General features: G+C 37.9%; 1 protein-coding gene across 2 annotated transcripts in view; it reads left to right on the top strand.

Moving 5' to 3' along the window:
- Positions 1-13444, top strand: part of AOPEP (aminopeptidase O (putative)) — a gene marked incomplete at its 5' end in the record, with an annotated part of 182995 nt that overhangs the window by 94734 nt on the left and 74817 nt on the right. For both annotated transcript variants that reach the window (XM_080636534.1, XM_080636535.1), the window contains 2 exons: positions 8329-8391; positions 9017-9100. In XM_080636534.1, coding sequence (XP_080492660.1) covers positions 8329-8391; positions 9017-9100 — 147 coding nt within the window. The remainder of the gene's footprint in view (positions 1-8328; positions 8392-9016; positions 9101-13444) is intronic.

The raw sequence follows: 13444 nt of genomic DNA on the forward strand, positions 1-13444 counted from the left end.
TTTAGCTCATTTCAGTTTCACCACCTTTTCTTTTGCCTCTGAAACTGCATTGACTTATAACACACTACTCTTTACTAGTAAGCTTACTATCTCGAATGTTCCTTGGGTATTTCATTTGGTACTTTGTGTTATGAAAATCTTTTTGTCCAGATTTATTCTTCAGTTAGAAAAAATAAGAGAGGGAAGTAGCTGCCCTGCTCCTTTATGATGTTTAGTTTCAACATATCCTACAGTGTACTCTACAAGTCTTTTATGATCATACAGATGTAGGCACTAGGGAGACAAACATCCCCTCAAAATCATGAAAAAAATTGCAAGAGGTGATAGCACTGCTGTATCCTTCTCCTAGTCCCTTTTGCTACTTTATTATCCTGTTAAAGCTTAATTCTTACCCACTCTTTTACCTTAATGTTTAAGGTAGGTCAAGCATATCTGACTAAAAGCAGTATTTCAGAGTAGGCACAGCTCATACAGTGTGTGTATTGCAAGAACACTACTCCATGCTTTCTAACACTGAATAAACATTGGAGCACAGCTTCCTGTTGCAATACTAAGAATTTTGGCATTTAAAGAGAACTTTTTTTTTTTTTCTCTTCTCTGCACTACTTTTTATTACCGTGGCGCAGCAGTAGTTTAAGCTTTATCTACTAATGTGACTCATTTCTGGAAATACACAATCAAAAGAAATCTTCCAGTGCTGAATATTCATCTGTTCATGGTATTTCTGGTTTTGTTTGCATGTGACTGGCTCTTGGATTGTCCTGCTTGAAGAAGAAATGAATTGGAAAGGAAACTCATAGCAAAACTATTAAAAATTTTAAATTGAAATATATATTGTAAAGGGTTTTAAATCAATGCAAATAACCTATTTCTGTAGTTTCATAGATATTAGGAGAATGTTACAGGAGCAGCTCAAGTACTTAATATGATTTCTGATAAAGCAGTTTGTTATTAAGAAGGTTTCTGTCTTTTGCCCCAATTATAAGGTTTCTAGATTTTCTGTTTCCTTTTACTAAGACAAAAATACAGATGAAGGGATAGCTGTACAAAAGAATGCATCACAGGGTAGCAGCTATGGTCAATTACTAGCAAACCAGCCGCATCAGAATATTTTTTAATCGAACGCTCTTACTAGACTTACTAAACTGTTCACCCAAGTTTCATAGAGGGTGTTAGAAAAATTTTCCAAGAGAAAAATCACTCTTACTCGATCAGAGTGTAACTTAAGGCTTGGGTTTGTTATTGTTTGATATTTCTTGTCATTGCTAGTCATGCCTTATCTTGCAAATTTGTTTTATTACCTGTCAAGTAAGAAAATCTCATTCAAGCTTGTGGATTGGGGAAATAAAATGGGAACGGCCCTAAGAAGAGGTGTAATTTTCTTACTTATTTAGTGAAGCTTAACAGTGACTGTTAGATTAAATTCAAAGTTGGTATTGTTAGTCACAAGAATAACATACTGCTGCTTAAATACTGAGGCTTGCTACTCACCCTTTGAATTTTTATTTGAACATGGAGAGGTTTGTGTGTATTTTAACATCAGTGAAGAGAATATAGCTGACTTCATAGCTGAATTCTGTTCAGTTGACATTTGACAAAGAATCTGAAGAAAGCATAACTGCTACTTTAAGAGAAGTACTTGTACATGGAAAGCATAATTTGAAGAATAAGCGCTTCCCCTCTAGAAAAATTGCGGGGTTTTTTTAATCTTAGCGAGGTTATTAGCAAGTCCAAAATTTAAATGAGCACAGGTCAACAATATAAATTGATTAATGTCTTCTCTAATGATAGCAAGCACAGTAAGAAAAAAGTTTTTGAAGATGAAATTTTTGAAAATATAATAATGTAATCAAGTAATGTGTATAGTACTGTAGAGTGCATAAATGTCAGATGAATCACGAAGCGAAACGGATCAAGAGAGATCACACAGAGAGACATTTTCTCTCCATTTTGTTAACTGTTTGAAAGATGTTTTAAATAAATACTATCCATCTGAAAGTCTTTCTAAATAGACGGTAGTATATGGAGAATTGCTATTTTGTTTGTAGCAAACTATCAACTAAGTTTTAAGGTCTGTTATTATTTAAACAGAGCCTGTGTTGATCTGAAGAAGGTTCTTGGCACAAAATGGCCTTGTAATTTATTTAGCCATTCTGATAAATTGTATTTGAGATACTGCTAAACAAGACACAACTGTGACAAATTCTTGTTTGTTAAATACGCAAAACTTCAAGGAAGTTGCTTACATAAAATACATCATTACATGTCAGTAAGAGCCGAAATATATTTCAGAGCTCTTCAAGTTCAGGCATAGCTTATAGTATTTTTATAGTTTTGGAGGGTTTGGGGTAATCACATGCATTGCATGTGATTGGTCATTTTAAGAGAAAAACACAGACATTCAAGATCAGAATGACATGGTTACAAATTATTGTGTGATTGCATTCTAAAATTGGAAAACAGGCTCCCTCAAGCTGGACACCCATATAGTGCTGAGTAACTTGCTGTCTAGGTTGAATGGAGATATTAATTTTTAAATGTTACATTGGAAAGTATTTTCCGTAATACTTCAGCGCTTCTTTTAAACTTTGTTTAAAAAGAAGTTAAAAAAGAAAGTTAAACTTTAAACTTTGTTTAAAAGTAAAGTTTAAAAATCAGTTTTAGGAGTCTTAATTTAACCATTAATTGAATAATTCAGGAAAAGTTGCTTTTGAGATTCTCTGCTGGGACTGTGAGTCTGTATGATGCCTGAGCAGGATACTTTACTGGATTTAATGGCCTGCTAGAACATTGGCTTGCCAGTTAAAAGCCAGATTTTCACAAATGTCTTTCTATTTTTCCTCAGGCTGCCTTTCAGTATTGTACGTGTCCAGCTCAGAGGTACAGTAGTAGTAGTATTGTAAATCTGCACAAGTCATAGCTTGTTCAAGAAGTTGCAATGCATTTGAAGCAAATGTTCAATTTCTGAAATAATTGTGGACTCGGTTCACTTAGAACCTCTTTTAAGTTTAATAAATCTTAAGCAGTCATTCTTGTTCCCTTTCCCTATTAATTGCATCACTGAACACAAAAGCTGTGTTATGTGCAGAATGACTGAGCTTATCCCTACTAGAAAGGAGTTATGTTTGGTATCTAAAGAACAATAACAGTTTGCTGCCTGGCTGATCAATGCTGGATCAAGTTCACATTCCCAAGTTCCCACTCTCACACCTACATGTGCAGGGGGTGGAAACATAGCTAAGAGAAGGAGGACTTTTACAGAAAAATGTTGAACTGAGACTTACCCAATCAGGACACAGCTGGGCTTGCACAGCAATAAACATTAATTTTAATCCATTGCTTGTAAAAACATCCAAAGCACAGAAATTAGCAACCAATTAATTTTTAGCCTGCCCATTGTTTTCTTTACCCAGTGGAAACAATCCATAAAGCTTTAAAACATTTTTTGTGCTACCTTGCAAGAAAACAGCTTTTCTATTTTAATGAGGAACGAGTAGCCTTCAAAATGGTTGAAATCTCTCCAGTTTGGAGTCCTTGTAAGTAGTTTTAGTGCATGGGACACACAATATGAAATAAGGAGAAATGAAATGCTCCTTCAGGAAATAATATTTGAGATCGTTTTAATGCAGGAGGATAGAGTAAGGCATGTAGCCCTGTGTAACGCTAACCCAAAAAACTGTGACTTGCTGATTCCTGCAGTGGTCCAGTCAGAAACTCAAAGTGATCCTGAGGGCTCACGTCCTGCTGTTGTGTTCCCAGCTGGCTAGAGTTGGGAATGGAAGCTCTTGCTTTTGAGTCCAATGCTTTTCTCACACATTCTGCAAAAACACTGAGCTGCTGAAGAACTTGTAGAGAGCAGATGGTAAAAAAATTTGTGTAATGGTCTTTGTTCCACATCCATCAGTTAGCTGTCTTTCACAAAAGCTGACACCAGCAATGTCAAGATCTTTCTGGGTTTATATTACCTTCAGTCATCCCCTTTCATTAAGCAGTGCTTCATAGTCAGACTGAAGATGTGAGTGATGGTTACCTCCTATTTAATCATGGAGTAAATAAGTGATTCTCCTAAAACTCATTCCATCTCCATAAGAAAGGAATGTTTTTCCAGGTTCCTTTAACTATTCTTGTCTACTCCCCTCTAAGCCCACAGTAAAATTTAAATACCAGAATTAAGATGTCTAGAGAAGGAAAAGTTTGAAAAGTGTACTGGCTGACAAAGCTATTGGTCAATACAAAAGTGAGCAGTAAAGGTCATGGTTCATGTTTTTCTCTATAATAATAATAAAAAAAACCAAACACAAAATAAATTAAAGAAAAAAAAACCCAAAACCAAAACCCCAAAACCACCACCATCACAAAAAAAAAAAAAAAAAAAAAAAAAACAAAAAAACAAACCAGAACAAACAAACAAACAAACAAAAAAAAAAGAAAACCCAAACCAAAAAAAACCCCAAACGAAACCAAAAAGAAAAAAACAAAACCAAAAAACCAAAACAAACACACAAAGTGAATAAAGCTGTCCCCATGAAAACTGCACAGAGTCATTTGGGGGACTTGCTGTTCTCAGAGGACCACATTCTGGGCTGGATTTCATTTCCAGTAACTTTGATCTGCTGCTGATATACTGCTTCTTGCAATATGGATGCACCAGCCGTCTCACCATGTTCACTTGTAGCCTACTGCCTCTTAGTCTCTCTGGTAACAGTCGTGTTTTAAAATCCTTGCAGTTCTTGCCCTTGGGGAATACAGTCAAATATTTCAAGCCATTATTAATCACCTGGACAAAACACACTGCTGTATTTTCATTTTCTGAACCTTTTCAAAAGATTGGAAGCCAGGTCTCTTCTGCTGAATCAGTTTTCAGGTTACACAGGCTGTGCTGAGGGCACATCATACTCTCAGTTTCCAAGTAAGTTAATTTTCGAACTTAAACTAGTGGGGTTTTTTCCTATAAATCTCCTCAAATGGTAGGAAAACACCTACCTATCTTGAATTTTATCATAGTTCCATTAAATTATCTTTTACTGGTATCACAGATGTGATGGCATCAGCCTTAAAATGTAGGCAATATCATTCTATTACTGTAAACAAATCGGGGGGGGAGTCCATTTTTTGTTTTATGTTACAAGGGAGGTTGTATAAAGGTACAAAATTGCAATTTGTAGATTGGTGAAGTTAGTTACATCCTCTGGGAGAAAACATGATGTGATAGTAAAATCTTCAGACTTTCCTGTGTGCTTGCTGGTGTCCACATAGTTCTGAATACATAAATGCAGGTGTGTGTATGTGGGGTAAAATTCAGTAATTGAGAGGAAAATACGATCTCTAGAAAGGAGAGATTGGAAAATGACTGCATTAGTTATCAATATCCTCTGATTTGCAAAAGCTCTTTTAAAATTTATTTACAGTAAATATTTTTATTCCTCCATTTTCATTCTTTTCTTTTTACCTTCCAGTATCCAAAAAATGTTGGTAAGCACTTACTCAGTGTTCACCTTAGATACAACAGGCTACTAAGAAGTTCACCAATATCTAATGTTTTAGCGTTAGAGTAGCACAGATCCACTGAAATTATAGACAACTTACGCAAAGGAAAAGTGCATAATCATGATTTTTCATTGAGTTATCATTAGCAGCCATCACAGCCTGAACAATTTAAAACCAGTTTCTATTTCAATTTAAAATGAAAGAGTTGGCTGTTACTCAAATGTCCTATTGTTTTCTAGGCTATATACAATCCTCAAAGTTCATTGTATCCTTGGGATCTGGCTTGAAAAATAGCTGATGTAAATCATTGTCTGAATTATTTACCTAAGTTATTTATGGGCCTGCCTTCACCCAATTGGTAGGAAGTGTTACCTCCTCTCCCTATTTCAAAATTCAGTTATATTTAATCTTGCTGCTCCAAGAATGAAGTATCCTAGCATAAGCTGACATGTATAAATGCTTGTTCCCAACCTAAGCATTAGATAGGAGAGCTCCATTAGCAGTCCCTGAAAGAAAGGCTTTCCAAGTAAAGAAGGACATGGAAGATGGAACAACTAATCTCTTAGTTTCTGTTGTGAGGGGGTTCAAGTATGACAGAAAGTGTCATGTGGACAGCAAACAGAACAGCTGATGGAGGATCATGCAGCCATTCTCCCTTTAACTTGCATATGCCATCACCCAAGGTGTTGGCTCCACAAGGTCTATTACCAGAATAAAAAGTAAGTAACAATTCCGATTGGGTTTCCTTCACTGCTGTGCAGTTACTAACAGGAAAACAGGAGCTACCTCTGAGTTTTAACACAGCATATGTGTGTGTGTACAAGGATTTTCATCCCAAATCAGCCTCACGGTCTGCAGGTCTGAAAATCAGTATCTCATGTAACTTTTTCCCCCTAGTTTTCTCCAAACATTTGAGAGGACAGGAAGTGTAATCCTTCAAAGGATTTATAGTATAAATCTGTTACACTGTCTCTATTTCCCAGTGTTTTGCATAACTTTATCTGTGGGAATGCACAATCTAATCTGTTGGCTGACCCAAAGAAATATTGTTTAGGTAGTTACATTAGTTTGTATTTCCTATTAACATCATTTTTTGTTCATATCCTTGTTTGTCTCTTTGAACTATGCTCTGTTCTTCTTTCTCCATTCAAATGTGCAGAGTTCAAGAGCCAATTTATAGGAGCTTCCAGAATTACCATTTAGTAGAAATCTGCTGTAGTTTTACAAAATAAAAATATGCAAGTTCAAGTAGGCCTGTGGTGAGTGTGAAATAAAAATCTATAGTACGATTTTCTACTGTGACACCTCTATTAAAAAGTTCTTTTTTGTGTAATGCTTCATAGTGAAGTTGTTTCTATTTAAAGCATTGAGTTTGATCTTGGCTTTGATCTGAAGCTTTTGATCTTGAAAAAAGCATGTTGTGGCAGTAAAACAAAAAGGGTAGGAGAGAGGGTTTTTTTGGTGTGGGTTTTTTTTTTTTTCAGTGATAAAGGGATACTGCCAAGATACAGCACACACTAATTGGACCTATCTTTATTTACTTAAATCTGTTTGCAAAATCCATCTAATTCTATATATAGGAGGATCTGCTCAAATAGGTGCTTTAATGAGCCCTATTCTTTTACAAGAGCGTAGATTTTCTTTTGACGCTGTCAGGAAATTGTCATATATAGCACAGAGTATATTATTTTTTAAATACTAAAAATACTTTTCTATCATAATTTTAACTATATCGAGTGTGATGCAGTCTGTCCTTTATTGTCTGTCCTTTTTAATGCTAAACACAGATCACTAAGTAAAATCCTAAATTAGGAATTTATAGTGTTCAAATTTTGCATAGCTGACATTACTTCGGTGTCTTCCATCATGGCAGAGCTTGTATATCATCTTCAAAGAACACAGAAACATCTGTTGAAATCACATGCCCAAATGCAATCACCTGCTTGCAGTCTCTTGTTGAACAAAGCATTTAACTGGACCCGCAACCAGGGGCTTGCTGTGCTGTCACATGATTAATGAGCTGGTTTGGTTCTTGCTTTTAAGGCACATTTCAGCCCTCCAAGGTAATTTAATAGCTGGATTCCTCAGGTATCAAAAAAATACTGGGGGTAATCTGAAGCACTTAATGGTGGTGGTACTTCCTCTCTTGAGCCAGCCCCATTAGCTCGTTCCTCTGTGAATACCTGGGATAGCGGGCCGTTATAGGAAGGTTAACAGGGAAGCGTTTGTCATAATGAGAGACTTAACGAGAGAGCGTCTCTCTGAAAGCTAGACCGCAACGAGCGTTCACGCGGACGTTAGGAAGGGCCGCCCCGTCGGCCAGGCTGTACGCACCACCGCCGCCTGCTCCGCGCAGCTCGGTTGGGCTCTGTATTCGCATCGCCGGGGGCCCGGCTCTCCGGGCCCCGCCTGCCGCCGGCGAGGCACCACTGGAGGTATTTTGGGCTGGGCCGGGGGAGGCGCGGCAAGCCCCGGCGGGGCCGCCCCAGAGCCGCTGGTCCTTACGCTTGTCAAGCGCTCCTCCTCTCCGCATAGACATGAGGCCCGGAGCTCGGGGGCGGGAGACCCCGCGGAGGTGTTTCATTTCCGACCGAAGCCTGCGGTGTGCTGCCATTGAGGACGGCAACGGCGGGACGGGGCGGGACGGGCGCGGCTCCGGCTCCCGCTCCCGGGTCTGTGACGCTGGGTCCTGGCAGGGGGTCGGTGTTGGACGGGCGGGGATAGCTGCAGCGCGTCCCGTCTCGTCCTGTACCGTTCGCCCCGCGGCCCTGGGGAGCGGAGCGTAAGCGGAGATACTCCCCTTGCAAGCCCGCCTTAGCGTGCACTTTCTCCCCCTTGTAGCCTTTGCTGGAGGAGGGTGAAACGTGGAAGAAGAGTCGGCTCGTCCAGCAAGTGAGCGGCGAGGTGAGGAGAAAATCTTCCGCAACTCTTACGTTGCTCCCGCTTCGTTCCTTTGCCAGTCTGCTTCCCAAGTTTTTCACCGGACGCCCCTCGCCACCCCCGCCATGCTTTAAAACATAGTTGCTTTCATATGGGAATAAACACATTTGTATGGGGGAAGAGACTGAAGTATTACTTCTTTATTAAATATAACAACCCCATCGTCTAAATTTGGCATTGGTAGTTTGGAACAACTTTGGACTGGGTGGCTGGAAATAAACCTCTTACTTGAAATAGAAGGTGTAAGGGATAAAGCGCAGAGATTTTCTCCAGGATTTTTGTGCACTGCAGTGGTAACTTTCTGTCCGGGTTTCCGTTTGGCAATCCGGTCTGTCATAAAACATGTGAGCAAAACTTTTAAACTGAAAGCTCTAAGTTGAACACCACCTCACACTTCGACCATGCACAAGTAACTAACCAGATCACCTAAGACGATGTCATTCTAGATGGGGAGAAGTGCTGTTCCTCTTTGTAGTGAAAGCAATGGAAAAACATTGCCCTGAGTCTGTTTATAGCTTGTTACTAATGTTGAATAGCTGCACTTTGGGTCACATCTTCCTGCTAAAAAAGCACTATGGTTTTAATCCAGGTCACAAAATGGATTCGGACAAACCAGGTGATGAGAAAAAGTGGCAAAAAGAAAAGAAGGCTGAGTGAAGTTGTTTTCCAAAAGGTAAGGGTTCCTGATGTGCGTTTGTATAATGGGATGAAGAGTGCCAGATCCAAAATGCTTTCCGATGACATCTTCTTAAACTTTTATAGAGGTGTTTTTTAGTGTCTTCAGCAAGGTGATAGCGAAAAGGCGTTACTGATAAAGGTTTCAGTGTCACTATGTAATTACAATGGAAACAATCATCTTTTCAGGTGTATGTAATTTAGAAGACAACTTCCTCAGAATGTTCCAGTTTTTAACTGGATGTTAATGTTTTTAACTGTAACATTCTGAGGGGGAAAGAGAAGAGTGCTTTCATCAGAGAAATCAGTAGAACTTGAGAGCTTTTGACAGGACCTACTACTATTTGCTACTACTGGTAGCTGACAGTGTGGATATTGGGTCAGTAATAGATGTGATCTGTACATTGAAACAAATAGCTCTGACTGTGCTGTTGTCAAATAATTCAGAGGGTGAGTTTGGAAATAATCTATTTGCAATGTAGATTTCAATTAATGAAAATGTACCTAGATGGTTATTTTATAATTACTACAGAAGATTTTTTAAACTGAATACAGCCTAAATTGAACTATCTTTAAACCAAAGATTTTTTTATTTAGCTGTTGTGATACATTTGTTCTGTACTGTTGACCATTTAAATCACAGTGTAGAGAGGTGAGTAGCTGACACTTTTCTGAATAGCTGTTTTCTTTGACAAACAGATTTAGAATTATTTTTTTAAACTCGTTACCTTTAAAGGATTAAAATGGCAGTGTGTTGTTTTGCTGTTTCGACAGTGCTTCTAGAATGCATGATGAATCATTGCTGTTTCTGTAGCCAAATTCTTGCTGATAGCATGGCTGCCAACTCCTGGATGTGTTGCCTTAGTATGGGCATTGCAGTATATGACAAATGTCTGTGAAGTGCATTGTTGTGCGGGGATTTATGAGCTCCATGATCAGTTAAAAACCCACCAAATAGCATCCTGTAATTGACTACTACTTTTACTTTGTAACTGAAATACCTTGTTTAGGAAAGATGTTCTGTGGTGCTGTGCTAATTACATGATCTAAACAGACACAGCATAAACTATTGCACTAAGTAATTCCGTTTCTGTTTGTATTTTGGTATGTGAATGTTTGTTTGTATGTATATATAGCATTTGTGTTTACAATCATTTTAAGATGAAGAATTTTAAAGTTAAAAAAAGTATCACTGTATGAGGTTGAGAGCAAAATGAATTCAGAGTACATACAGCCCTACTACAAGCTACAGTCTGCACGCATTTTTATGTAATTTTTAAATAGTGCAAAGTAGGTTCCCTGCTACATCTGAACAGTAGTCTTAAAGGTACCTTATGCTGTTATGCCTGTTCTCATCCCTTTGTATCGGAGAAGGCTTCCTTAGTGCAAACCCTTTGTACCAATAAAATTCCATTTCTGCGGGGGGGGGGGGGCAGTTGTTCTACTTTACTGTTAGAAATGTGAAACCTAATGGGTAAACCTAAGGTATAGTCGTGGTTTTTTTAAACAGTAATTCTTGAGTAAGGTCTGTGAGCAGAAACGTGAATTAAAATTGAAGACAAGAATACAGTCTTCTACTATCTGTAAGTATTAATAATTCTTGAAGATTGAGTGCAGATTCACAGCACTGCATTGGCAGGGTACTTAACCCCATGGAAAAGGCGTAATGACATGTTTTGTAGTGAAACCACTGATGAGGCACCAAGGGTGGGATTCGTCATCTGCCATAGAGGTGTGGTCTTTGCAACGGTGACTTCTCCAATACAGTTAGGGACAAGAGAAGAGAAAAAAGACAAGGGAACTCCCTGGTGCTGGCAGATCTTTACTGTATTGTTTCTTTTGGAGCTGATTACAAGTAGGTTTCCAGCGTGGTACCAGTCAGTGTGGATGGTGCTAACCTCTGTTCCGCTAGAATTCTTGATTTTTAGTCGTGTCTGCATTGGCTTGTAGCAGAAATGACATCATAAAGCAGTGGAAGTACCTTTGGGGATAAGCAAGACAAGAAAGAAAAACACACGTAATGAAAACTAAGGCGCCCTTGAAAAAATTAGCAGAGGTAGGAAAAAAACCATGGAGTGAGTAGAGGGAGGTGAGAAGCAGAGCAAGAAGTAAACAGAGAAGTCAGAGCTGGTACCAGCTCACATCACAAGTGTGATTGAAATAAGGATACTGATGTATTTTGCTACATGTGGAAAACTGAAATTCACATTGATCCTGCTTATCCTTTCAAAATAAGCATTAACTTATTAAATGTAGCTTCTAAACTTTCATGTGCCTGTGCTATCCGATTTCCCTCTCTCACTTTTTTTTGTTCGTGGTAAGAATTCCTTTTTCTAATATAAGATGGATGGCTTTGCTATACTGAGACACCGCCAAATCAAAGCAGCTGCTTCTGCATCCAAGTATAAGATCTAGGACAGATGACTCTATGGAATAAGTGAAACGGAATACTGGAGGAAAGTTTGCTGACAATTACAGGGAAATTACTTACTGAAAAAAGTTGCCTTCTAAACAGTTAAGTGTGTAGGAGCTGACTTTACATACATGTATGTGTATTTAAAGAACATTTGAAGATAGCATGTGCTGGATAAGAACTGTGTAACTGCTAGTGTTAACTGCACTCAAGGGGCATATAAACCAGTGGGGAAGCTCATGTAGAAAGTTGTGGTGCTGCTGTCCTGGGTGGATCCACACACAGTGGATTGCAGCAGTGTGAACAGATTCCATGGGTGAGAAAGACTTTCTAGTCACGTAACTAAAGGCTCTTGTTCTTTTGCTTCTCTTCTCTCTCATTTTTTTTTTATTTTTTCCCCCTTTCAACCTTTTTACTGCTCTGTTTCTGAAGTATTTTATTTTTTCTTAGTAGCTTTTATTACAATCTTTCCTCTCCTTCTTTTTCACCCTTGTTCCTTTCTCTGTTCTCTTTTGTCTCCTTCAGTCACATTCAGTACTGTTCATTACTTTCTGTTTACTTTCAGTTGCTTTTTCTAAGTTACCTTTTGCCCACCTTGATTTCTGTTCATGGTTCTCTGCAGATATTCTTACGATGTGTGCGTACACATACGTAAGCCTAAACGCAATCACCTGTTGCATTTCTGCTTTTGTCATCCCTCGTATTCTCATGCATTCTCTTCACTCATTTAATCTTACTCTGTTTCTTCATCTTGTCATTTTGCTGGTCAGCACATTTAGTTTTAGTCAAAATTAGTGTTGTGTTATTTATGAAAAGTGTGATAGAAATGCTAAGTGTTACTATTATTTTTGTTGCGATACTGGACCCTGCCTGCTTGGAAAAAAAGAATTCCATTATGTATGCCAGTGCTTGGTGTTAGGCAGAAGAAAATAATCTTTCAATCAGTCCAAAGGAATTGTAGCAGATGATCTGTATCCAGTGTGGGATCTGAGAGGAAACCACCTTTTTATTGAGAGACTAGCTCAATTTTATATGAAGTTCAGTATTAAAATACAAAAGCTGCTTTGAAAGTATGCCTATGGTAGAAAGTGTCATACGATGAGATACCAAGGGTACACAGCAGTTAGGGAGGGCACTGAAACATATATGTTTATATACCAGATAAGGAAGATGATTTGTGCAGATTATCAAAATTACATTTGTCTCTTTGAGTTTTAGTTTGTGTCTATACTGAAACTTTGAGGAGTAATTTAACTTTTCCAGAATAATTTCTGCTGTTTTCTCAGAAATGCTGTTCTCACATGTTTAAAATTTGTCCGCTAGTTTACTAAAAATGTAATTGTCTTTGATTTTTTTTTCCTATTGATTGTTCTTCTCACTCAAGAGATTTACAGTTGTCAATATTTAAGCTCTGTTAATAACCTAAGAAAAAATTACTTTGAAATAGCTGTTAAGTTTCCAATAAAAAAACCCAGACAACCAAAGCAAAACCAATTGTGATTTGTATGACTAATGCTAAATGCTTTGTCCTTTAACAACAAATTCACCAGTGTAACTGAAACACGAAAACCAAATCTTGTAATTCATTAAAATTAATTGTGTTATACTTCAAGTAGAAAATATTTTGAAGTCTTAGCAAAACACAGGTAGGGGGAAGAAAATATAACATGGTAAAAGAGAGCTTTTATTTAACTAAGGAATTCATTCAGGATTATATGCTTCTGCTAATTTATGTAAAGGAATATTACATAAAATTAATTTAAGACCTTAATTACCAAGCATTTTTTGTTTCTTAAAATGAATGTTTTTACTTGATTCCACCAATCAGAGAATCAAAGTAAGGATCAAATCTGAAAAACATCTTTTGAGCTTGTGCACTACAAAGTGCTTAATAGCTAGAAGAAATACGGCAGTAAGTTCTCAAGTGTT

The sequence above is a fragment of the Psittacula echo genome, assembly GCF_963264785.1.
Source record: "Psittacula echo genome assembly, chromosome: Z".
Classification (NCBI taxonomy): Eukaryota; Metazoa; Chordata; class Aves; order Psittaciformes; family Psittacidae; genus Psittacula; species Psittacula echo.